Here is a 27474-nt window from a genome sequence, read left to right as displayed (position 1 = left end):
TCTCTCTCTCACACCCTCCCTGTTGTGTATGTATATATTGTATTCTCGAAATAGCTAATACAGCTACTACTGTACATACCATTTTCTTTCCAAATTATATACTGTCTGTACACACCACGTATTTATATTTGGATTGTTAATTGGACTCGTTCTCTCATTTGTAGATTATTTGTGTATTTGTATTGTGTTTATGTGATATTCTACTGCACTGTTGGATCTAGTAACATACCGATTTCACAAGTTTGGATAATCTCAAAATCACGTTACTGATTAACATTTGGACAGGTAACTAACTAGTAACTGTAACGAATTACATTTAGAAAGTAACCTACCCAAACCTGATTGCAGATAACAATTTAGCAATCGCATATTGTTAGGTTGTAACAACAATTTTGTCTCCCGCGTGTTAAATTGAATTGCTCTACCCCTGCAGCGAATGAATCATTTCCTACAAGTTCTACCAATCATGTACACTGCACTGTGCATCACAGCAAATTATAATGGCTGAATGAGAGAGACAGCCAATCAGATAACTCGTTTTCGATTTCATTCGGCCAATTAGACATTGCGTAATGTTTTGCMGTTGAACGTTATGCTGCAGCACTGCTAGCTAGCTAGCGTTAGCTGCAGTAGACTAGCTAGCTGGCTAGTATTGTTGAAGGTAAAATATGGGTGAAGTTACGTTACAAGTTAACTGGTAAGTTAAAGYGAGCTTTATTAAAAATCTTATTCATCTACTTTACATATTAACTATGAATCGAGTGTGTACTTATTGAGCCTAACGAAGGCGCTAGTTTCAATCATTTTCAAGATGTAACATTACTCTTAGCTAGCTAACCGTAAACGTTGATGCTTGCAAACCTGTCAGTTAGCATGGTTAACCAACGTTCGCTAGCTAGCCAGCAGGATACAGCCAGCGAACAACTGGCCAGTYAATCAATAGCTAGATTAATACTGTACTAACAAGCAGAAGGAGACTAGCTACGATATCCATGTAGTCATATTTAGCTTACAATGTAGCTAGATACGTCTGCTTGACGATCTCATATGTTTACTGCTGGTTAATGCCCCTGTCAGGTATATCTTGCAAGGCTTCTGCTCTAATCTTATCCAGCAAGTGTATGCAAGTTACTATTTGAATGAAACTGCCCCAGTTAAAGTGAAAGTTTGATTACGGTCACCATCACCAAAGGGCCTAGCCACCTGCTTTTATTTCATCTCRCATCACAGTCCTGGTCAATGTCTGTACTCTGGAGTTTAAAGGGACTGTTCACCCTGAAAAATGTGTTTGTCATACGTAACTTCAGACCTTTCCCCTCGATCTCCTGCAAGTATTAACCCCCCCAACCCAATCAGCCTGTAGGTTAAGGGAGACCTGTTTCCCTCGTTCCACTCATTGATTGTCCCCCTCTATCTCTCTTGTAGGTATCAGACTCTCCCCCAGGTTGCGGGCCCATAAGCATGTCCACAGATGACAGTATCTCTGAGGATGTGTCCAGCCTGGGGGCCCTGAGCCACTGCCATGCCGGGGAAGGGGGCAAGGAAAGCGAGTCCTCAGAGGGCACCTCAGCAGCCTCTGGCCTGGGACTTGGACTTGGGTTGGGGCTGTCCGGGACGGAGGAACCCAACGCCAACTCCAAGACTGCAGGGGGAACCGTAGATGGGAGAGCTGAAGACATCACACCAGCATGCAGCCTCCCCCACAAGATCAGGTGTGTGGAGACTGTGAACTCTGACTGGAGGTGGCAGTGTAGTAGGAGGTTTTGAATTAAGTGTGCTACATTGAGTAATCCAACATAGTCCCTTTTCCTGACTCCTGTGTACTGTGTTCCCCAGGAGCCTGTGTCTGAGTACGGAGGAGGCCTTTGGGCCTGGCAAGAGTCTCCCCTTCATCAACCCCTCCTCCCTGGAGACCCTCAGAGCCCTGGTCCAAGAGATCCAGAGTAGTGGGGAGACTGACCCGGAGATGTGGAAGGACTGTGAGGTAGGAAAGTGTCTGTGCTCTTGTGTAACTGCAAGGGTAGGATGGACAACAGATAAACCAATATATAGGATACCATATATTTAGTGTGGAAGGACTGCCAAGTAGTAATACAGCCACTGATAGTTAAATGTTTGTGGCAGTTAGTATGTCAGAGAAGTGTGATTGTGTGTGTTCTCTAAACTTCTCCCTGCAAAGGGTGATACTGGGGTTAGCTGGTGTGGTCATTATTCTCCTGCAGCACGTTGGGCAGTCTCATCCCTCTGTCGCTTCTGGTGTCCCTGTGGATCTCAGCTGACAGCACACACACACTTGGTCCCTAGACTGCACACATCACACAACTCCAGCTGATCTCTTCAGACAGGACATGATTTGTGGGGAATAGACAACTGTGATGCTGGCAGCAGTGCCACCTCATCTCACAGAAGAAAAMACACTGAAGAGAGAGTACTGTATTCCCCAGCTTTAAATACAGGGATCTAGAGCTGGGCGATATGGACAAAAATCCATATTGTGATAAATTGCCTGAACTGATCTGATGACAATAAATCGAATGATAAGTTTATAACATTGTGCACCACTTTGTTTAGTTTTATTACCCCATAAACTACTACGTCTAGTTTGATTGTTGTAGCCATTGTTCCATGAACAATCACCAATATTAACAAACTTATTTAATTTCAAACTTCACATTTCACTTGTATAGGCTACTGTCGTATGAACGATGTCAGCAAAATGCCTGCGTCCCAGCTCAGGGATCTTTCCAATTGTCTTAATGACCTCCTGCCCTCTCCTCTCATACAGTTTTCCTGATCTGAAAACACAGGCTCGATTACTTTTGAGATGCAACCATACCCAAGTCTGTTATTGTGCCCAGAAAAGATTAACATTTAACCTGTGTTTGAAAATGTGCAAATAACTGAGTCTCTAAAAGGTAATCAGTGAGTTTCTTAGGACTGTAATATCAGGTGCATACCCCCCCCCCCCCCCTCCTCATCTCCCGGGGTGCATGGCATAGTACAACTAATTCACTTTTCTCACATCATAACTGGAGCACAGCTGCTTCCGGATGCACCCCCCCACACACACACACACACACAAACACACAGACCCCTTTGCGAGCCTAACTCACAGCTGTCACACTTCTTCAATCCAATCAGAACATTTGACTATTTGCCATATTCATATTCACACTGGAAATGTGCCCATAACTTTAAGAGGAAATCTTTTCCAATGCTTTCTGGATGGTACTGTACAGACCTAATKTTGAAGATGTGTACGTGTCTTTGTTCAACAGGGTCGATGGCTGCATCTGTTCCAGCTAGTAGAGAAACAGTACCAAGAGCAGATCCTGGCTCAGCAAGAACAGTACCAGTGCCAAATACAGGTTTGTAGTACTATTTGAGTGTGTGTGATTTTCACAGTAGATGGCACCGACAGGTATGGCAGCTCTACTTCTAGCTGCTAAGAAACTTTGCAGTATTTTGTTTTTTTGTGTGTTATTTCTTACATTATTAGCACAGATTTTTGTTGTTGTTATTACATACAGCCCGGAAATAACTTTTGTATATCAGAGAGGTGGTAACTCGCCAACATTACGACCTGGAATACGACTTTCTCGAATTGGGTCCTTTGTTCGTACCCCCTAGAGCAATTGAACTTATTCTAGAGGCTGCTCCAAAACACCGCCGGCGGAGAAGAGGTATTCGGAGTGGACTTCTAGTCCGACTCAGGAGGTGTGCACACCATCCACTGCTTCTGAGTATATTACTTGCTAATGTTCAGTCTCTGGACAATAAAGTAGATGAGCTCAGGGCAAGGATCTCCTTCCAGAGAGACATCAGGCATTGTAACATACTCTGGCTGTCTCGGAATATACTGTCCCCGTCCATACAGCCAGCTGGGTTCTCAGTACATCGCGCAGACGGGAATAAAGAACTCTCTGGGAAGAAGAAAGGCGGGGGTGTATGTTTCACGATTAACTGCTCATGGTGTGATTGTGATAACATACAGAAACTCAAGTCCTTTTGTTCAGCTGACCTAGAGTACCTCACAATCAAATGCCGACTGTATTATCTCCAAAGAGAATTCTCTTYGGTTATAGTCACAGCYGAGTATATTCCCCCTCAAGCTGATACTATGACGACCCTCAGAATTACACTGGACTTTATGCAAACTGGAAACCACATATCCTGAGGCTGCATTTATTGTAGCTGGGGATTTTAACRAAGAAAAGTTGAGGAAAATGCAACCATAGTTCTACCAACACATTGACTGTAGTACTCGCTCTGGAGAAACATTGGACCACTGCYWCTCAACTTTTCGAAATGCCTACAAGACCCTCCCCCGTCCTTGTTTCGAYAAATCTGATCACGACTCCATTTTGCTCCTCCCTTCATRTAGGCAGCAACTCAAACAGGAAGTACCCGTGCTAAGGTCTATTCAACGACRGTCTGACCAATCGGAATCCATGCTTCAASATTGTTTTGATCACGTGGACTGGGATCTGTTCYGGTAGCCTCTGAGAATAACATCGACGAATACACGGATGCGGTGACTGAGTTCAKCAGGAAGTGTATAGGAGATGTTTTACCCACTGTGACTATTAAAACCTACCCAAACCAGAAACCGTGGATAGATGGSAGCATTCGCGCAAAACTGAAAGTGCGAACCACCACATTTAACCATKGCAAGGTGACTGGTAATATGGCCGAATACAAACAGTGTAGTTATTCCCTCCGTAAGGCAAACAGGCAAAACGTCAGTACAGAGACAAAGGAGTCGCAATTCAACGGCTCAGACACGAGAAGTATGTGCCAGGGTCTACAGACAATCACRGACTACAAACGGAAAACCAGCCATGTTGTGGACACTGACGTCTTGCTTCCAGACAAGCTAAACACCTTCTTCACCCGCTTTGAGGATAACACAGTGCCACCAACACGGCCCGCTACCAAGGACTGTGGGCTTTCCTTCTCCGTGGCCGACGTGAGTAARACATTTAAGCGTGTTAACCCTCGCAAGGCTGCTGGCCCAGACGGCATCCCTAGGCGCGTCCTTCGAGCATGCGCAGACCAGCTGGCTGGAGTGTTTACGGACATACTCAATCTCTCGCTATCCCAGTCTGCTGTCCCCACTTGCTTCAAGATGTCCACCATTGGTCCTGTACCCAAGAAGGCAAAGGTGACTGAACTAAATGACTATCGCCCYGTAGCACTCACTACTGTCATCATGAAGTGCTTTGAGAGGCTAGTTAAGGATCATTTAACTTCTACCTTACCTGACACCCTAGACCAACTTCAATTTGCTTACCGCCCCAATARATCCACAGACGATGCAATCGCCATCGCACTGCACACTGCCCTATCCCATCTGGACAAGAGGAATACCAGTGTAAGAATGCTGTTCATTGACTATAGCTCAGCATTCAACACCATAGTAACCTCCAAGATCATCATTAAGCTTGCAGCACTGGGTCTGAACCCCGCCCTGTGCAACTGGGTCCTGGACTTCCTGACGTGCCTCTTCAACCTCACGAGGCTGAAGAAATTTGCCCCCTSCAGCACACCTACAGCACCCGATGACACAGGAAGGCCAAAAAGATCATCAAGGACATCAACCACCCGAGCCACGACCTGTTTACCCGGCTATCATCAAGAAGGCGAGGTCAATACAGATGCATCAAATCTGGGACCGAGAAACTGAAAAACAGCTTCTATCTCATGGCCATCAGACTGTTAAATAGCGATCACTAGCCGGCTTCCACCCGGTTACGCAATACTGCACCTTGGAGGCTGCTGCCCTGTATATATAGACTTGGAATCGCTGGCCACTTTAATAATGGAACACTTGTCACTTCAATGTTTACCAACTGCTTTACTCATCTCCTATTTATATACTGTATTCTATTTTACTGTATTTTAGTCAATGCCACTTCGACATTGCTCAATCTAATATTTATRTATTTCTTAATTCCATTCGTTTACTTTTAGATTGGTGTGTATTGTTGTAAATTGTTAGATACTACTGKACTGTTGGAGCTAGGAACACAAGCATTTTGCTACACCCGCAATAACATCCGCTAAATATGTGTATGTGACCAATAAAATTTGATTTGACTATTGCCAAATACAGCTCTGAACTTTACGTGGCCTGTTCTAGAATCCATGAAGATGCATGTTCTGATGCCTKTTTACACTGTGGTTATTTTCCTCCTCCAGCTGATTCAGGATGAGATCAAAGCCTTGGTTCAGCTCCARAACCGCCAGACCAGCACACAGACCCACAACAATTACCCATATACCCCTACTGCTACCACCAACACACAGACGCATCACGATTACCAATCTACGCTGTCTACTGTCACACAGACACACCCAGACTACTCCTCTTCCCCTGCTGTTGCCACCTTACACCCCTCACCCTCCACGGACCTTCCCAATGGGAACTCGCCTCTCTCTGCTCCCCCCACCTCCCTCTCTGTCCCCCAACCCCTTCTGAGCTCCACCTTCCCTCTACCCACATCCACTCGGCCAGGGCCGGTCACCCCAAGAGAGAGGTGGGCTGAGGGGGCAGGGACGGTGCTGAGCAGTGGGTATGGGACCCTGTCGGCCTGGGGGTCAGGGCTCTATGGGACAAAGACTCTGGGGGGAGTAGAGGAGAGAGGGCGGGGGAAAGAGGAGTCTGGTTGGTCCCTTCASCTCCAGGACTACACAGAGACCATTCTGATTGGCCAGGAGGGTCAGCAGAGGAGTGCYTCGGCCAATGAGGTGGCTTCTAGAGACAATCATAGTCCACCTGAGCAGCAGAGAACCTCCAGCCAACCGCTGACCTCCTGGGCTCAAAGACAGAGACGCAGCAAACCCAAGAAGAGCACGGCGGGGCAGGCCCAACCTCCCCTGGCTTCCCCCCCACCCCTCCAGGCCCCATTCCCAGGCCAGAGCGTCCCTCAGACCTCTTCCTCCCAGGAGCAGCAACCCAKCCCCAGGCAGAGCCCTAGAGACAGCCCCCTGGAGAACACTGACCTCCAGGACAAGGTACACCTAACTCCAGCCGACGCACCCGGTTTTGTTTGAATTTATAGTAGCTGGATAAAATGATGTAAAACTATTTGGATTACTAGAGTCAGTATAATGCGCTGGCATTTTGTTATATCACCTTGTATTTTGTCTGTGTGTCACTGTGTCTGCCCTGCTTTATATGCGTCACAGTCAGTTGAAACAGGATTCCTTGTGGGGAAGCATTTTGAAAAGGAAACAGTAAAAGACGAGTTAGCTTTGGGTCTCATTCTCTCTCCTATGTTCTTCTCTCTGTTTTCAGCATGGGTCGGCTGCTACCTTCACCAACTCCTTCCCTCTGAGGAGAAGTGACAGCCTCATGTCTGAGGCCTCAGGTAACCACACACACACACACACACACACACACAGGCCTCTTTGTATCCGCTCCAAACTTTGGCCTACATGCTGCGCGGTCTTGTCACCTTGTTGAATAACACTGTTGCCTTTGCTTGAGCAGCAGTTCTGAAATGCGGTCAAAGCAATAATGCTAAGTGCTTTTAGTAACGTAGTTATAAAGCAGTATTAAGGTTGTTATAATGTAGTGATACGTGTCTGCTTCTTGTCCTTCAGGTCTGACGTACTGGCGCATGGATGTGAGTGAGCTCTACCGCCCCCTACCTGACAGCTTCGACAGTGGAGCCTACCTCCTGCTGCAGGAGGCCTCTATCAGTCTGGTAGGTGAAGGACAAAAGGACAACCCAAACTTGTTCCACCTAAAATACAGTGTTTGTTTTCATTGTGCTGAAAAAGTTAGTCTCTTCTGCATTAGGGAAATCCCACACATTTTCAGTCCTCAATCCCAAGTAAATAAAAACAAATGACACCGCCTCCCACCATTGTATTAGTTTGTTGTGCGTCTCCCTCTGTGTCTCGCAGACCTCTCCAGAGGACCAGAAGCTGTCTCTCAGAGAGATCTACCACAGCAAGCAGAGAACTACTGAGTCTAAACACACCGACTGGGACCGCTCTCTCACCTGCAGCCCCACATCACCACAGGTATACACACACACACACACACACTAAGGTTGGGCGGTATCCAGATGTTCATACCTTTTCTGTACCATACCGGGGTATACTGTATTACCGGAAGTGCACACAAGGGGTGCTATTTAAAAAAGAATTGAGCTATCTTGGTTACAGCAGAGACATTCAAGCCCCTCCTGGATCAAGATCCTTGTTGCCTAAATGGTTTTGTGCTTCCAATTAAAAAATAATAATAAGTATGTATCTTGAGTGTACATGTGATGGAAGAATGCACTGTGCATGCAGAGGTTTGCAATTCCATTGAATTGGGGATAGTTTAACCAAAATATACCACAAGACCTAGAATAGCCTTATGTGTATCCCACAAAAAGGTTCACTGTTATAAGCTAACTTTTTTTTAAATGAATTTAAGTAAAATTCAAGGACTTAACTTTCCATGGACAATTTCTGGAAGAAAAAAAAATTCACAGTGGGTGCGAGACACTGGCTTGTAGGCCTCTCCAGGTCTCACACCCACTGTGACATTTGGTGGAGGATCGGTGATGATCTGGGGGTGCTTCAGCAAGGCTGGAATGGGGGCAGATTTGTCTTTGTGAAGGACGCATGAATCAAGCCACGTACAAGGTTGTCCTGGAAGAAAACCTGCTTCCTTCTGCTCTGACAATGTTCCCCAACTCTGAGGATTGTTTTCTCCAGTAGGACAATGCTCCATGCCACACAGCCAGGTCAATCAAGGTGTGGATGGAGGACCAGCAGCTCAAGACCCTGTCATGGGAAATTGTCCATGGGAAGTTAAGTCCTGGAATTTTGCTTAAATTCATCATCTTTCACAAAGCCGAGCTGCTTGCATTTTTGCACCAGGAGTGGCATAAAGTCACCCAACATCAATGTGAAAGACTGGTGGAGAGCATGCCAAGACGCATGAAAGCTGTGATTGAAAAGCAGGGTTATTCCACCAAATATTGATTTCTGAACTCTTCCTAAGTTAAAACATTAGTATTGTGTCGTCTAAAAATAAATATGAACTTATTTTCTTTGCATTATTCGAGGTGAGGATCTTTTTAGTTATTTTGACCAGTTGTCATTTTMTGCAAATAAATGCTCTAAATGACAATRTTTTTATTTGGAATTTGGGAGAAATGTTGTCAGTAGTTTATAGAAAAAAACTAAAATGTTAATTTTACCCAAACACATACCTATAAATAGTAAAACCAGAGAAACTGATCATTTTGCAGTGGTCTCTTTTACATTTTTTTCAAGAGTTGTATAATTATTTTAGTTTTTTTGTTTCACAAAACAATTTAGTAAACAGGGATCTTGATCCAGGAGTAGATTTGAATGTCTCTTCTGTACCCAAGAAGCTTGATCTTGACATCTAGCAAGTTAGCAAACCAAATTCATAGCTGGAGCCCTGAGCTGGAGATCATTTATTTGACATATCTTACATTTCTTATAGTTATACTTAACTTACAGTTATAAGCAGTGGCGTAGCACGCGCCCTGGCAGCCCCCACGAGGCGGGGGTGTCCCCAACCCACAGTATTGAAAATCAGACTGTCGGTATCTCAAAATACCCCGGTATACAATATAAACAATATATCGCCTAACACACACAGACACCCGCTCTAACCCTTCACTTTGTTCTAGGTGTTAACTCTAGATCCCACTATTCAGCTCCGTCAATCAGATCGAACCTCCGGCTTCACCTCGCCCTCCCACTTCAGCAGCCCCTCCTACCCCACCCAGCCGCAGCTCTACCCCCGTGTTGACACCCCCGTCAGCCCAGACAGCATGGCTGAGGGCAGTACCAACCCCGGGGACACAGACTGCGCCTCCAACGCCTCCAGCCTCTCCGCCGTCGCACCTACCCTAGCCAGAGTGGCCTCTGCTCGGATAAAACCGTCCCCGTCGCCCCCCTCTACCTCCAAGCCCTTGATGCTCCCCAGCAGCCAGCAACGCAAGGCCTTAGTCACTCAGGCCAGCGAGGAGGAGGGGAGTCACACACACACCAGCACCCTGAAGCAACTGGCTGTGTCTGGGAGGCAGACGCACTCACACACACTCTCCCAGAGCGGCCCTCGTATGGAGAAAGCGGCGTCACTGGAAGACCCTGTGATTGTCTCTCTGTGAGTGGCAGAGGGCTGGTTATGTTTTTATATATTGGGTCACACAGGGGCGTCATGCAGTCCACATCTGAGGGGCACAAAGTCCCTGAGGATAGCTGGAAGGTCGACAAGTTGCATTTTTCATACACTTGAAAACAATTTTGTTCTGCAATCTAGAGCCATAATTATACTTAATTCTACGTAAAAAATGTTTATTTTTTCTGCAAATCTAAGCATACTTCTTGAGCTGTGTGTACTCTGACTGGTGGTTATTTTTTATGACTAAAATCTGGGTAAAGATGAAAGAATGTGAGTCTTATTCAGTACATTTAGTAATTGCTCACTTTTCTAAAGTCTACACCTTGCAGCAGGCATGCTAGCTAAGATAGTTAGACAAGCTAGCTACTCTAACTTGATTGCCTGAAATGGCTTATTGGCAGCTAGTGATGAGATTGGGGACCTATCTGGGCTAGTTAAAGCCAACTTCATAAAATGCTATATAATACAGTATTACTGTAGACCACTTAGTATTACAGAGAATCAACAAATTAAACCCTTTATTTTTTTCGCTTTTTTTTCTGGCAAATCAGAGGGGGCCCCTGTGCCCCATGCATGACGCCTCTGGGGCCACACTAATATTATTTAGGCATAAATCAGAGGAACTAGTAGTAGAATAACTTAAGGTAATTGATACATACTGAGTACTACTAATCTCCTTTCTCCTCCCATTCCTCCTCTTTCCCTTCTTTCTATTCTCCCCTCTTTCTCCAGGCTGAGGAGAGAAGCTGAGGAGAAAACACACTCGTCATGTAGCTGATCTGAAGGCTTACTACGAGGCAGAGATCAAAGTCCTCCGGGACAAACTGGACCTGAGAGACTTGCCTCATGACCTGGAGCAGAGCAAACCACACACTCAGACAGAGGTAGTGGTGGAGAGTGTGGGTGGGTGTGTTTGGGGGAAGGTTGGTGTGTGTGTGTGAGATCTAAGTCGTGGTTGTTGTATTACCAGGTGTGCTCAGCTAGAGCAAGCTCTGTCTGAAGCAAGCAGCCGTATCCAGGAGCTGGAGAACAAGAACACCATCCTAGAGAAACAACTGGTAGGATACTGTTATACCCTTAGAGGTGTGTGTGTGTGTGTGTGTGTGTGTGTGGTGTGTGTGGGTGTGTGTGTGTGTGTGTTGTGTGTTGTGCTGTGAAGGACAAGCTCTGCTGTCTCTTTCAGGCTGACTGGCCAGAGCGCTACGACACAGCCTGCTCCACGGCAACGTCCCTGCAGCAGCGATTGGACGAAAGCAGGCAGTCAGGCAGGGAGAAGGACTCCTCGGCCGGCCGCCTCAGGACCCGGGTCCGGCAGCTAGAGGAGGCCTTGGAGAACGCCTGCAGAGAAACACAAGAGAAGGAGGCCAGGAGGGAGCGGGAGTACAAGATGCTGCAGGACGTGAGTTCTGACGTTATACCCGACTAGCTAAGTAAACCAACTGAAATCTCTGGACTACTTTCTAGGTGTTGTAGTTTGGGAGATGTCCTACAGAACATCTGGAGAACAGTACCTCTACGTCTCTTACACAAGTCTCTTATTTGAGMAGCTCTTTCAGTACCCGCTGATGTGTGCAAAGGACCTTGTAATAGGCTATTTGGCTGTAGCTCAAAGGTTTAATAGACACACTCCGGTGTGTGTGTGTGTGTGGTCATGATGACTCAGGGGTTGTGTGTTTTTGTCTCCCTAGCTTCTGGGAGAGTATGACTCTCTGAAGAAAGACCACGAGGGRGTTAAGGTAACGGAACTATTCTATTAGTGTAATCTATTCTCCTTTTCGGTGTTATTCCACCTCAAGATTAACAGGTGACACGTTGTACTGGTACTGGTTCTAACCTTTTGTTCTCTATCAACAGGACAACTTGGTGTCTACAGAGAACAAGCTGTTTGATGCCAACGAGCAGGTTTCTGAACTAAAAAGGTAACATCAAGCATCCAACACCAAGACCTGAAAACCAACATCTACAAGATAGATGTGCTAGATAAATCATAACTAGCCCTATTTGAGTATTTTCAAATAACGTGGTCGAAAATCTAGTTCTATTTGAAGGTATTTTCAAATACAAGCGTCTGTGTATTTGAGTATTTTCAAATAGATGCCAATACTTTCCAAGTGTATTTCCAAATACATTCCAATATTCAACTAGTTGTATTTTCAAAGAGAAAATATCAAAATATTTACTTCGAAATGTCTTTGTCATGATCAGACCTGGGGTTCAAATACTATTTGGGGTATTTCAATTACTTTCAGAGTTACGTAATTTGTCCATATCGGACATCAGTTGTTAAGTGTTTTTGACACCCAGTGTTACCAGAGTGACCACATTTTTTGGGGGTGGTTTATATTTAGAATTGTCACGAGACAAAAAAAGAACATCCACAAACAGGACAGACACAACMAACACAATCAACACCACAYAAGGAGCTCCAGCCCATGATAAATAAAAGAAAGGAAAATACAATTGAATGTACAGATTTGGTCAAGCCTCCTACCCATCTCCCACCAGCAGCCCGTAGCCATCCTCTCAAACAGCAAAGATGGTCAAAAGGAGAAGCAAGGCCGTATCCACAATGCGCATCAGAGTAGAAAATGTGTCGTAAGTGCTGAGAATAGAGACTTCACTCCTACTCTTATGGGTCAAAATAAAAGCTATGCATGAAGCCTCTTTAGTCTTAAGTTCCAGTTCCACCTAGTCGACGGACATTTGGGAGAGCTCATGAGCTGTCTCAACCTGTTAAGTTACCAGAAAGGGTTTTAACAATAGAGAAATGCAGTGAGTCAGTGGTTCCTGTGCCACAAGCAATTGCTTTGGAGTTGTTCAAATGTTTTGATATTTTTTATATGATCACTCCATAAATAGTGTAGACCTACAGGCAACAGTATCTCTTACGCTTTTCAAAATGATTTCACATGTACCCTATTTTATATGACATGCCTAAATTCTTAGAACCACGAGGCTAATAAATAAACATGTTTTTCTTTTGATTATTGAATTACCTACAGTGCCTTCAGAAAGTATTCGTACCCCTTGACTTAATTCCACATTTTGTTGTTACAGCCTGAGCTCTAAAAGGATTTAAWWGATTTTTTTTGCACAGCCATCTACAGACAATACCGCTGTGTGACAGTCTTAAAATGATCCTAAAACCTCTGAGCTGGGAGTTTTTGTTGTCGTCTTAAAACAGGTTTTAACATGATTCCTAGGACGTTTTCKCTGATGTTTTGTGGATACGGGCCAAGAGTGACAGATTGAAGAATCCCTTTTGACTGAGAGAAAAGTTATTCTCTTTTGGTGTGACTATCTATTTTGGCAAACAAAGAATAGATGTATCGTGTGCCAGCTTTTCTTTCTTTATCAGTGTCTTGTCCCAGCACCGGTGGAGATCCTGTATTTGACATGTCTCTATCACCCACACACTCTTTCCTGTATCTGTCTGTGGCCCTCCTCCTCAGGGTGATCTGTAAGCTGGAGAGCCAGGTGAATCAGCTGGAGCATGAGAACCAGGCCAGGAGTCGCCAGGCTGTCCACAACCACACACAGCCTTCTGGAGCTGGGTACGGTCTCCTCTCCTCCACGTATGCATACATGTTGTGCTTCCGTTAGGTCCCAAAGCAGGTCTGACCTGTAGCTGTTATTATTTTTTAACCCTCTCCTGTCTCTCTGTCTGACTCTAGCTGTTGTTACTGTTGTTAACCCTCTCCTGTCTGTCTGTTTGTCTGACTGTAGCTGTTGTTACTGTTATCCCTCTCCAGTCTGTACCACCATCCGGACCTGTTGCTTTCGCCCAGCAAACACCCTTGGCAACCAGAATCCACCTATAGAATTTCTCCTTGCTCTCAAACCGACCAATCACACAGCACCAGGAAGTCTCCCTGTCCTCAAACTGACCAATCGCAGAGTTACAGGATGTCCCCTTGCCCTCAAACTGACCAATCAGGCAGCTCGGGCCACTTTACAGACCACACTGGCAGCAGGAGGTATGGTTGCAGTGTTAACTTTGGAATACCTCCTTTTAATCCCCTTTCCCCCTTGATTTAACCCTGATTAAAAATCGGACCAGTTTAACTCACCCGTGTCCTGTTTTGTCCTGTAGGTGTTTGTCCCCTCCAGAGCGTGAGCAGGACCGGGGTGAGGTTGTGAGRGAGGCTCGGGGGCCTCTGACTCCACTGATGAGGGCCCTGATAGAGCTGGATGAGACCAGAACCACTGAGGACCAGGCCCCCTGTAAGACCAGCCACAGTACCACTGACTCACTCTCACTGGCCTCCAGTAAGACACACTCCTCATCCCACAGTAGGCCCTCCGCACACTCACTAACTCATTCTCTTCACTCCGTCCTCAGCACGGTGCTAGAACAGTGTAGCATAACTCAGTCATTGGCTCCAGTCACAAAGTTGGAGGTTGTATTTTCCCCTAGCCTCAGCCGTTTGGATAGTTCTCTAAAATCTGGAAGACGTGTTTGATTCTCTAGTCTACTCTGAAGTCTTTTGACCGTTCCTGTCTTTCAATGAGGTTCACTCTGAATGCATGTGTATCTGTCAATACGTTTACTCATGTTAGTCTGTTTTTGAGCTATATACTTTAACTTATGTGATAATGCTGTGCTGTGGTGGTGTTTGTTGAGATGCAAGACAGATTTCCCCGAAAGGGACACGATTATTATTAACTAGCTGTCTCTATGTATCTGTCTGTGTTGCAGGGCTGGGCAGCCGGAGGCCAACTGTTGGCTTCGTAGAGAGAAACCACAGAGAGCCACCAACACAGGACAGGGGCAAAGCTATGGAGGACAGGGGCGGGACTGGACATGAGAGTGGTGCGGCCGGATCTGAAAGAGGCATGGTCTGTCTGAATGGAGGCAGGGATGGACCTCCCCAGGGTGTGGCTTCTCCTGGAAGGGCTGCGTCTGGGACATTCAGGGGAGTGTGTCTGCTGAGAGCCCAGAGAAGTCTGTCTCCAGAAGGCCACAGGTCCTCCTCTCTGCCCCCCCGCGCCCAGAGGGCCACCTTCCCCCCTACCACACCCAGTGCGTCATGTCATTTTCACTGCTATTTCCTTGTGTAGTTCATTGTGTAGGGTTATTGAACTCATCTAGTGTTCTGTTGTTCTAGCTAAGAGAGAGACCCTGATGACGCCTCAGTCGGCTAAATCCAGCCCCAAACGCTGTCCTACAGAGAACTACTCCACTGCCTTTGGCAACCCACGACAACAGCAGCTACACAACAGGTACGGGTTAAGTACCCCTGGACGACAGGACCGGTCCTTAGCTGAATCTGTGCAGCCTTGATTTGTTTTCATCCTGTTCATTACAGGTGTGTCTTCTCCAGCTATTGTGTCTCATTATTCCTGACGCATTTTCCCTACCGTATTTTATGTTTTAGCCTCGGAGTTCAGGTTTGTGATTGTCCGTTTCAGGTTTGACGTGGCGTCAGACCAGAGACTCCACTCCTTCCACAACTCCAGCCCCAGGAAGAGACTGTTTTCAGAAGGTAACAGAAACAACGTTGTTTTACACCCCTGACACCTGGTTAGTGTGTTCAGTGGAATACAGTGGCTTGCGAAAGTATTCACCCCCCTTGGCATTTTTCCTATTTTGTTGCTTTACAACCTGGAATTAGAATAGATTTTTGGGGGGGTTGTATCATTTGATTTACACAACATGCCTACCACTTTGAAGATGCAAAATATATTTTTTTGTTAAACAAACAAATAACTTGAGCGTGCATAACTATTCACCCCCCCAAAGTCAATACTTTGTAGAGCCACCTTTTGCAGCAATTACAGCTGTAAGTCTCTTGGGGTACGTCTCTATAAGCTTGGCACATCTAGCCACTGGGATTTTTGCCCATTCTTCAAGGCAAAACTGCTCCAGCTCCTTCAAGTTGGATGGGTTCCGCTAGTGTACAGCAATCTTTAAGTCATACTACAGATTCTCAATTGGATTGAGTTCTAGGCTTTGACTAGGCCATTCCAAGACATTTAAATTAGAGGTAGACTGATTATGATTTTTCAACACCGATACCGATTGTTGGAGGACCAAAAAAAGCCGATACCGATTAATCAGCCAATTATTATTTATTTTTTATTATTATTATTATTATTTTGTGTGTGTATATGTGTATATATATATATATATATATATATATATATTTGTAATAATGGCCATTACAAAAAAAACGAATGAACACTTATTTTAACTTAATATAATACATAAATAAAAATCAATTTATTCTCAAATAAATAATGAAACATGTTCAATTTGGTTTAAATAATGCAAAAACAGTGTTGGAGAAGAAAGTAAAAGTGCAATATGTGCCATGTAAAAAAGCTAACGTTTAAGTTCCTTGCTCAGAACATGAGAACATATGAAAGCTGGTGGTTCCTGTTAACATGAGTCTTCAATATTCCCAGTTAAGAAGTTTTAGTTTGTAGTTATTATAGGAATTATAGGACTATTTCTCTCTATACCATTTGTGTTTCATATACCTTTGACTATTGGATGTTCTTATAGACACTATAGTATTGCCAGCCTAATCTCGGGAATTGATAGGCTTGAAGTCATGAACAGCGCTGTGCATCCCAGCATTGCTAAGAGCTGCTGTTTGAATGAATGCTTACGAGCCTGTTGCTGCCTACCACCGCTCAGTTAGACTGCTCTATCAAATCATAGACTTAATTATAATATAATAAACACACAGAAATACGAGCCTTAGGTCATTAATATGGTCAAATCTGGAAACTATCATTTCGAAAACAAAATGTTTATTCTTTCAGTGAAATACGGAACCGTTCTGTATTTTATCGAACGGGTGGCATCCATAAGTCTAAATATTGCTGTTACATTGCACAACCTTCAATGTTATGTCATAATTATGTAAAATTCTGGCAAATTAATTACGGTCTTTGTTCGGAAGAAATGGTCTTCAAACAGTTCGCAACGAGCCATGTGGCCCAAACTGCTGCATATACCCTGACTCTGCTTGCATAGAACGCCAGAGAAGTGACACAATTTCCCTAGTTAATATTGCCTGCTAACATGAATTTATTTTAAATAAATATGCAGGTTTTGAAAAAATATGCTTGTGTATTGATTTTAAGAAAGGCATTGATGTTTATGGTTAGGTACATTGGTGCAACTACAGTGCTTTTTTCGCGAATGCGTTTGTTAAATAATCAACCGTTTGGTGAAGTAGACTGTGATTTGATGATAAATTAACAGGCACCACATTTGATTATTTGCAATGCAGGACAAGCTAGTTAAACTAGTAATATCATCAACCATGTGTAGTTAACTAGTGATTATGTTAAGATTGATTGTTTTTTATAAGATACGTTTAATGCTAGCTAGCAACTTACCTTGGCTCTTTGCTGCACTGGCGTAACAGGTGGTCAGCCTCCTCGTGGAGTGCAATGTAATCGGCCATAATCGGCGTCCAAAAATGCCGATTACCGATTGTTATGAAAACTTAAAATCGGCCCTAATTTATCGGCCGACCTCTAATTTAAAGGTTTCCCCTTAATCCACTCAATGTTGTTTTAGCAGTATGCTTATGCTCATTGTCCTGCTGGAAGGTGAACCTCCAGTCTCTTGAAGACTGAAACAGGTTTACCTCAAGAATTTCCCTGTATTTAGCGCCATCCATCATTCCTTCAATTCTGACCAGTTTCCCAGTCCCTGCCGATGAAAAACACACAGCATGATGCTGCCACCACCATGCTTCACTGTGGGGATGGTGTTCTCAGGGTGATGAGGTGTTGGGTTTGCGCCAGACATAGCGTTTTCCTTGATGGCCAAAAAGCTCAATTTTAGTCTCATCTGACCAGAGTACCTTCTTCCATATGTTTGGGGAGTCTCCCTCATGCCTATTGGCGAACACCAAAAGTGTTTGCTTATTTTTTTCTTTAAGCAATGGCTTTTTCCTGTCTACTCTTTTCTGTAAAGCCCAACTCTGTGGAGTGTACGGCTTAAAGTGGTTCTATGGACAGATACTCCAATCTCCGCTGTGGAGCTTTGCAGCTCCTTCAGGGTTATCTTTGGTCTCTTTCTTGCCTCTCTGATTAATGCCCTCCTTGCCTGGTCTGTAAGTTTTGGTGGGTGGCCCTATTGGCAGGTTTGTTGTGGTGCCATATTCTTAACATTTTTGAATAATGAATTTAATGGTGCTCCGTGGGATGTTCAACGTTTCTGATCTTTTTTATAATCCAACCCTGATCTGTACTTCTCCACAACTTTGTCCCTGACCTGTTTGGAGAGCTCCTTGGTCTTCATGGTGCTGCTTGCTTGGTGGTGCCCCTTGCTTAGTGGTGTTGCAGACTCTGGGGCCTTTCAGAACAGGCATATATCTACTGAGATCATGTGACAGATCATGTGACACTTAGATTGTACACAGGTGGACTTTATTTAACTAATTATGTGACTTCTGAAGGTAATTGGTTGCACCAGATCTTATTTAAGGGCTTCATAGCAAAGGGGGTGAAAACATATGCACACACCACTTGTCTTTTTTGTGTGAATTTTTTTGAATTTTTAAACAAGTAATTTTTCAATTTCACTTCACTTCACTAATCCAAATAAAAATCCATTTAAATTACAGGTTGTAATGCAACAAAATAGGAAAAATGCCAAGGGGGTGAATACTTTTGCAAGGCACTGTAGACACTACTACCCTCTTTCTCTCTCTCTCCTCCAGCCACCCAGCGGTCATCTGGTGGTTCAGTTGAGTCATCGGGCAGTGTTGAGCCCCAGAAGGGGGTGTGTGGGCTGGGCTGGGAGGAGCAGGGGGCTGGGGGGTCAGGCTCAGACCTCCAGGACCCCGGGACAGACCTACAGAACAGTCTCCACTCCCTGGCCGACGCTGAGAGGCTGTTTGACGAGCTCACTATGGAGAAACAACAGGTGAGACAGACTGTTACACCCTCACAATAGACTATGACGGGGACATGCCGCTCACACGCGGCATGACCAAGCACAAAATGGCTTTTACCCCTACCTAAACCCCCATCCCTACCCAGAGACATCTGTAAAGATTGCATGACCATAAGTAATGGAATTGGTCTACCAGAGCATTATTAGCATATAGCTGATATCCATCCAAACCCTTTCAAACCTACTGGGAGTTTCAAGGGACTGGGGCTAAGAGTTGAGTTGGGGGCTTTTATTGCACTGCTTTAAATCAAATCATATTTTATTGGTTGCATACACACATTTAGCATGCCGTTATTGGGGGAAAGGGTCAGTTGTACAACTGAATGCATTCAACTGAAATGTGTCTTCCCCATTTAACCCAACACCTCTGAATCAGAGGTGCGGGGTGCTGCCGTAATCAACATCCACGTCTTCGGTGCCCGGGGAACCATAGGTTAACTGCCTTGCACAGGGGCAGAACGACAGACTTTTACCTTGTCAGCTCGGGGATTTGATCCAGCAATCTTTCAGTTACTGGCCCAAAGCTCTAACCACTAGGCTACCTGCCACCCTGCGGGTGTAGCGAAATGATTGTGTTCCTAGCTCCAACGGTGCAGTTATATCTAACAATTCACAACAATATATACAAATTTAAAAGTACAACTATGGAATTAAGAAATATATAATATTAGGACAATCAATGTCGGTCCAGAGTATAAATATAGTGCATTCGGAAAGTATTCAGACCCCTTGACTTCTTCCACATTTTGTTATGTTACAGCCTTATTCTAAAATGTATTAAATTGTATTTTTCACTCATCAATATACACACAATACCTCATAATGACATAGCAAATACAGGTTTTTAGAAATGGTTGATTTCAAATTTATATTGAAAAAAACCCTGAAACTTAAAAAACGTATAAGTATTCAGACCCTTTACTCAGTACTTTGTTGGAACACCTTTGGCAGCGATTACAGCCTTCTTGGGTATGACGCTAATTGCAAAGCTGTCATCAAGGCAAAGGGTGGCTACTTTGAAGAATCTCAAATATAAAATATTGATTTTGATTTGTTTAACACTTTTTTGGTTACTACATGATTCCACATGTGTTATTTCATAGTTTTGATGTCTTCACTATTATTCTACAATGTAGAAAATAGTGTAAATAAAGAAAAACCCTGGAATGAGTAGGTGTGTCCAAACTTTTGACTGGTACTGTATATATGTATATATATGTGTGTGTGTGATGGAATGTATGGAGAGTATGTGGATAGAATATTTAGTATATATTTTGGATAGTATAGTGTATATTTACAGCAATAGTTGAATAGGATTGATTTGTCTAGAATACAGTATGTACAAATGAAATGAGTAGGAGGCCGGCTAGTGATGGCTATTTAACAGTCTGATGGCCTTGAGATTGCAAAACAGCTTCTATCTCTTGGTCTCAGCTTTGATGCACCTGTACTGACCTCTCCTTTTGGATGATCACAGGGTGAACAGGCTATGTCCTGGATTATATTTTTGGCTTTCCTGTGACATCGGGTGCTGTAGATATCCTGGAGGGCAGTGTACCCTTTGATGTGTTGGGCAGACCGCACATCCTCTGAAGAGCCCTGCGGTTGCGTGCGTTGTAGTTGCCGTACCAGGCGGTGATACAGCCTGACAGGATGCTCTCAATGGTGCATCTCTAAAAGTTTGAGGGTCTTAGGGGCCAAGCCAAATTTATTCAGCCTCCTGTTGTGGGTGGACCATTTCAGATTGTCAGTGACGTGTACACCGAGGAACTTGAAGCTTTTCATCTTCTCCACTTCTCCACAAGCTCCCTGTTGATGTGGATGGGTGCGTGCTCCCTCTGAAGTCCACGATCAGCTCCTGGGTTTTGTTGAGCTTGAGTGAGAGGTTATTTTCCTGGCACCCCTCTGCCTGGTCCCTCACCTCCTTCCTGTTGGTTGTCTCGTCATTGTTGGTGATCAGGCCTACCACTGTTGTGACGTCTGCAAACTTGATGGTTGAGTTGGAGGCGTGCGTGGCGCCGTGGCCATGGGTGAACAGGGAGTACAGGAGGGGACTGAGCACGCACCCTTGTGGGGCACCTGTGTTGAGGATCAGCGTAGTGGAGGTGTTGTTTCCTACCTTCACCACCTGGGGGCGGCCCGTCAGGAAGTCCAGGACCCTGTTGCAAAGGGCGGGGTTCAGACCCAGGGCCGCAAGCTTAATGATGAGCTTGGAGGGTACTATGGTGTTGAATGCTGAGCTGTAGTCTGATGTAGTCCTATTTTATTGATGGCGTATATCTATCAATGACAGAGGCAGTCCTTTGACATCGCACCTCACTAATCTCTATTGGATCTGTTCTACAGTATTACCTGGCTTTATGATTTTTCCAACCACTCCTCTCTCAATGTCTATTTATAGCTGGGTTCATATATCCCTCCCTTCTTTCCTGTCCTACTGTCCTTTCCAGTCCTGTCCTGCCTCTCCTGCTCTGTTATGACTGAGGGGTGCTAACTCCTTTCTCCGGCCCTTTACCCTTCAGCAGCCTTAAGTATACTCCCGCCTCTGCCTAGGGCAACACACACACCGCAGCGTGGCCTGCCTGCTTGGTTCATCTGATTAATCTGAGTGCTGTGAAATTGTTGGTTAGTTTATATATTTATTTATGTAATTAATTCATTTTGGTGTGTTTTGTGCAGATTGAGTCAGCGTTGAGCCGGATGCCTGGATCTGGTGGGAGGGTGAGCCTGCAGACCAGGTTAGATGAGGTAAGGTCACAGTCACACGCACCAAACCATGCAAGGCCTCATTGCATATTAGTGAGGCGTGATTGGGTCTAAATTAGTGCACTGATATGAAACTTTTGGCCGATTCCGATAAGCCAAAAGAAAACGATACAGATATTGAACATTTTAGCGGCCTTTTAAGTACAGTTAGTTTAAGTACAGTTTTAGTACAGTTAAATAGTTGAAACGCTGACAAAAAAGTTATTTTGTTGGCATTTACGTATGTCCCCATTACCAGTAAAACATAATCAAAACCTATTTCTTTCACTTACTTGCTGTGCTGTTTCATTGTTCATTTGTTCAGTCTCAACCAGGATTTTATCATACATGTCAAGCAGAGAAGTTTCAGCTCTGTCTGTCCGTGGCCTCTTCTGTCGTGGGTCCTCTTCCTCGGTGCGCACTGTCACTGTGTCCGTTTCCATCTTGTTCACCTGTGTCTAACATTTCACGTAAACTCTGTTTCTAGTCTGCATCGAAGTAGCGGTCCTTGTACCTAGCATCGAGCATGGTGGCGACACAGTAAAGAGGCTCAGAGAGAATGCCTGTTAACGAAGTAGCGGTCCTTGTACCTACATCGAGCAGGTGGCGACACAGTAAAGAGCTCAGAGAGAATGCCTGTTAACGAAGTAGCGGTCCTTGTACCTAGCATCGAGCATGGTGGCGACACAGTAAAGAGGCTCAGAGAGAATGCCACCGAAATAGCTTGTCACAGCCTCTAGTAGAGTACTTTTCCAGTTAACCCACTGTCTGTTCGGCAGTTTTTTGAGCAGGTGTTTCAATGCCATGACAGAGGTATCACGTCTGCTGCAGACGCAGTTGATGAGCTTATTTCTCAAGTCAGTTGTTAGAATGGAGCTAGGAGTGTGCTCATGTTTCCTAGATGTTTTCAATGCATTGAAATGGCAAGAGCGTGTATGAGAACCAGCAACATTCTTGAGCATGCAATACGGCTTTCCTCAGTATGAAATCCTTGTCGGCCCACCGGCTGTCAGACTCAGCATGTTTCATGGGCTGACGTCGCTGGTCCAAATGTCAGTCGTGAAGCTAATAGAAGTAGCTCATATAGATGTGCGTTCAACAAAATATGTGTAACTCCGGTAGGGCAACATCTGAAAATAGCGCCTACTTGGTAGTGTGGTACGCGGGCTCGAGGTGCTCGATCAGTCAGCGAAAGCCAACATCATCCATGCACAGAGAACGGTTGATTGTCAGGGCAATGAATTCCATTATCTTGGTGTTAATGGATTTTTGCCTTTTGATTGTCTCGCTGAAATTTTACTTACTCTTTCAAATGACTGCTCGACTTGAACTTGTTTTAGCTGTTAGAAGTGCGCCGCTTAGTATTTTCTGCTTTTGTTCTGTGTTGCGCTGTATTTTTTGTGTCGTCATTACGTCATCTACCTCAATTGAAGTCGGAAGTTTACATACTTAGGTTGGAGTCATTAACTCGTTTTTCAACCACACTCCACAAATTCCTTGTTAACCAAACAATAGTTTTGGCAAGTTGGTTAGGACATCTACTTTCTGTATGACACAAGTAATTTTTCCAAACAATTGTTGTTACATACACTAAGTTGACTGTGCCTTTAAACAGCTTGGAAAATTCCAGAAAATGATGTCATGGCTTCTGATAGACATCATTTGAGTCAATTGGAGGTGTACCTGTGGAGTATTTCAAGCCTACCTTCAAACTCAGTGCCTCTTTGCTTTACATCATGGGAAAATCAAAAGATCAGCCAAGACCTCAGAAAAAAAATTGTAGACCTCCGCAAGTCTGGTTCATCCTTGGAGCAATTTCCAAATGCCTGAAAAGGTCCACGTTCATCTGTACAAACAATAGTACGCAAGTATAAACCCCGTGGGACCACGCAGCCATCATACCGCTCAGGAAGGAGACACGTTCTGTCTTCTAGAGATGAACGTACTTTGGTGCGAAAAGTGCAAATCAATCCCAGAACAACAGCAAAGGACCTTGTGAAGTAGCTGGAGGAAACGGGTACGGAAGTATCTATATCCACAGTAAAACGAGTCCTATATCGACATAACCTGAAAGGCTGCTCAGCAAGGAAGAAGCCACTGCTCCAAAACCGCCATAAAAAAGCCAGACTACGGTTTGCAACTGCACATGGGGACAAAGATTGTACTTTTTGGAGAAATGTCCTCTGGTCTGATAAAACAAAAATAGAACTGAGTTTAAATGTATTTGGCTAAGGTGTATGTAAACTTCCGACTTCAACTGTATATTATGTAGGTATGCGCTTTGACTTCGGTTTTGCACATCGGCGTTAAACTAGACATGATGCCGATGTTGGCATTTTTAGCTAATATCGGCTGATTCCGATATGCTTACCGATTTAGATCGTGCATCCCTAGACTAAATGTCATCTTTTTGTTGTCATGAACATGTTTGTTTGATGAAATGGACTCGTGTGAGGTAATTGAATAGTATAGATGGGATATAACTTTAAAGCCAAGATCTTTGTGTAGAGTATGTGTGAATGTTTATGCTATTCCAGCTAAATTACTGTTCCACTACTCCCCAGGTGGCCTTAGAGAACCGTCTAGAGAGCGTAAACCGTGACCTGGGTTCCATCCGCATGACCCTGAAGAGGTTCCACGTTCTACGCTCCTCTGCCAACATATAGCAATGTTTTTATTAGATGACATCATAGGTAGGGTCTAGGGCTTTTCCTGGTCAGATTGCATGGTCAGGAAAAGCTCCTGTTCCTAGTTATAGATGAATAAATATCACCGTTTTCTGTGATGTAGTTGGATAAAGAACCCTGATTGTTCTCTCTTAACTCGCAGGTTGGCATTTATTGAGATGACTCATGTACTCGAGCAGCTCTGCAGTGGTCACACTAGCTGGCACAGCCACAATGTCATAAAATCTGATTTAAAACCTTAACCATACTGCTCACCCTAATGCCTAACGTTAAAGGGACATTTCAACATTTGTCAACTTCGTATTCATCATCTGCACCACCCCAACATCAACATATGTGAAATGTATGCGTTTCTATGTTTTGTAGTAAAAAATATAGAGGAAGATAAGTAATTCTGATGATGACATCGGTGTGCATCGTGGGATATTAACCAATTATGAGTAGGCGTTGCCTACCAATTGTCTACTAATTGGTTGATGTCATTGGAAACGCGTATCTTCCTCTTTTTTTAATACAAAAACATAGAAATGCACCATTTTCACATATGTTGGGGTGGTGCTGGAGATGATGATTATGAAGTTGAACATTTTTTAAATGAAGACCAAAAAGCACATTTTTGTTTTCATACTTTTTTATTATTTAGCCAAATTTGACTTTGCAGCTGGCCTATCTAGCGGAAACCGTTCAGTTCTGCCTCCGAGGCAAAACTCATGACAATAAAGGTCAACCTGCTCTTAACTCTGTATCACAGATCACTTGTACATGACCCACAGTCTTTTTTACACATATAACTCTGGGATATTTTTCTACATGTTTGGAAGAGCTCACAATTTTGCGGAGTATATTTTTAGAAATGCACAGATTTGTAAAGTCGTTTACTTTTTTAGACGTTATTAAAAGCGAAATAATATATGCTTTACTTGCCATATTCAGGTAAATTATGTCGATTTTTATTTTTTATTTTAATTAAATTAATTAAATTTTTATCAGCCATCTATGGATCAATATAAATATGAATGTCAGAACATCCTAATATCCAGCAGAGACATTTACCCATCTGGAATGTACCACTGCCATCTCCGTCTAGGTCTACATTTTTATGCATCGTTTTGATATGTTTTTATTCCTCGTACACTGCATAAAATTGTATTTATTACATTTAATTGTTGTGTTCATTACAATGTTTATTCCTGGTGCATTAAAAATATAATAATCTTGATAGCCTACAACGTTCAATAAAAAAAAAAAGTTTGCCCAAGCCATTGTTTTTCCCAGTTCCATCATTACTTGAAAATCTTTTACAAAAACCTTTTATTTTAGGAAATTTGAAGTTGCTTGCCTTTTTCCATTTTTATATATTTTATCTCCTTTTGAACATTATTTTGTGTTAATTCTGTTGTGAAGGGAAGGATTCCATCAGTACCTAACCCCCCTCTCTTCCTAGTATACTATGGACCTCCTGCAAAAATTGAAACCAGCACACATTTGAAATATTACACACAAATGGACATTGCTTGAAGCAACGTCTTATTGTAATGCATGGAATTTATACAGTATTTGCACTGTTTCTGTTTTTTTGGCCATGTAGTTTTTTTTGCAGTTGGCAATGAATGACTTGACATGAACTTCACTGGAACTAAAATGTACTGTTGTTCTTTCAATAAATAACGCTTACATTATTACAACACCTGGGTCTCTGTGGGTTATCAAGACTATATACCGTGCATTCAGAAAGTATTCAGATCCCTTGACTTTTTCCACATTTTGTTATATTGCAGCCTTATTCTAAAATGGATTAAATACTTTTTTTTCCTCCCCTAAATCAATCTACACACATTAACCCATAATGACAAAATAAAAACTCTGGAACAGGTTTTCATCAAGGATCTCTGTACTTTGCTCTGATCATCTTTCCCTCGATCCTGACTAGTCTCCCAGTCCCTGCCACTGAAAAACATCCACATAGCATGATGCTGCCACCATGCTTCACCGTACGCATGGTGCCAGGTTTGCTCCAGACGTGTGTGAGGGAAAGATTATGTATTTACCTAATTTATTTGATATTAATGGTTAACAATTCATATTTAATTAACAGTAAGACATTTCTGTACTACTAATGTCTGTGTTTTTATGGTCGCTCTAGATCCCTGCAGCTAATCTTGGCGTATTGGCACCAGAGATGGCTTGAGCTGACAAATGAGTTAAAGACTGCATTACATAGACAATAATGTGTTTTACTAGGGATAGCTTCGGAGTAGAACAATCCCTGACTGTCTGAAAATCATCCTTGCATCTGGAAACTAAACCAGGATGGGGTTATGACAACAACCCTATGCAGATAACGACCGGATTAACCTAGAATGGTTTATGATGCCCCAATCTGCATGGGATGGTTGGAACCAATCAGGACTAAGCATTTTTAGTGTCAGCTATATTTTGTACTTTGCATTTGTATAAAGGTTGGGTTACTCGGTCCAACACCCATGGGTGTGAGGTCGACCAGCCTCATTATTGCAATAATTAATCGATATTGAATAAAGATGATTGTTTGAAGAAATGACAGTCTCTCACTTGATTAGAATATTCCACGACACGAGACGCTTGGCATTCAGGCCAAAGAGTTCAATCTTGGTTTCACCAGACCAGAGAATCTTATTTCTAATGGTCTGAGAGACCATCCAAGCAAGCTGTCTTGTGCCTTTTACTGAGGAGTGGCTTCCATCTGCCCAGCTAGCACAGTGGATCTGGGCCGATTCCTGCTGAAAGTCAGACTTGGCCGACGTCATGTGGCTCGAGTCTGGGCCGCCTTCGGCACTATTACTTATGGCTAGGATGCGGGGATTGCCCTCAGGCCAATTCCGGTGTGAGTTATCTGGCCCAAATGTATTACTTGGGGCTCTGGCCGATTGTGGCTACTCTGGCAGATGACTGAACGGGCTGCTTTATATAATTAA

At 43.8% G+C, this 27474-nt stretch overlaps 1 protein-coding gene across 1 annotated transcript; it reads left to right on the top strand.

The window, feature by feature from the left end:
* Nucleotides 1-582: 582 nt before the first annotated feature.
* On the top strand, nt 583-26205 carry LOC111961350 (M-phase phosphoprotein 9). The gene is given in 24 exon segments (XM_070440947.1): nt 583-697; nt 1426-1712; nt 1837-1984; nt 3279-3368; nt 6202-7017; nt 7301-7373; nt 7609-7712; nt 7915-8034; nt 9669-10170; nt 10904-11028; nt 11030-11049; nt 11136-11223; nt 11349-11564; nt 11854-11901; nt 12020-12084; nt 13618-13719; nt 13918-14142; nt 14259-14389; nt 14865-15188; nt 15274-15388; nt 15578-15651; nt 18853-19058; nt 21768-21836; nt 24398-26205. Coding segments are annotated over 23 exon segments (4014 nt in total). The 5' UTR covers nt 583-697; nt 1426-1461; the 3' UTR covers nt 24500-26205.
* Nucleotides 26206-27474: the final 1269 nt, after the last annotated feature.

Source organism: Salvelinus sp. IW2-2015, linkage group LG4q.1:29 (genome assembly GCF_002910315.2).
Source record: "Salvelinus sp. IW2-2015 linkage group LG4q.1:29, ASM291031v2, whole genome shotgun sequence".
Lineage (NCBI taxonomy): Eukaryota > Metazoa > Chordata > Actinopteri > Salmoniformes > Salmonidae > Salvelinus > Salvelinus sp. IW2-2015.
This window is presented reverse-complemented; position numbering and strand designations above follow the sequence as displayed.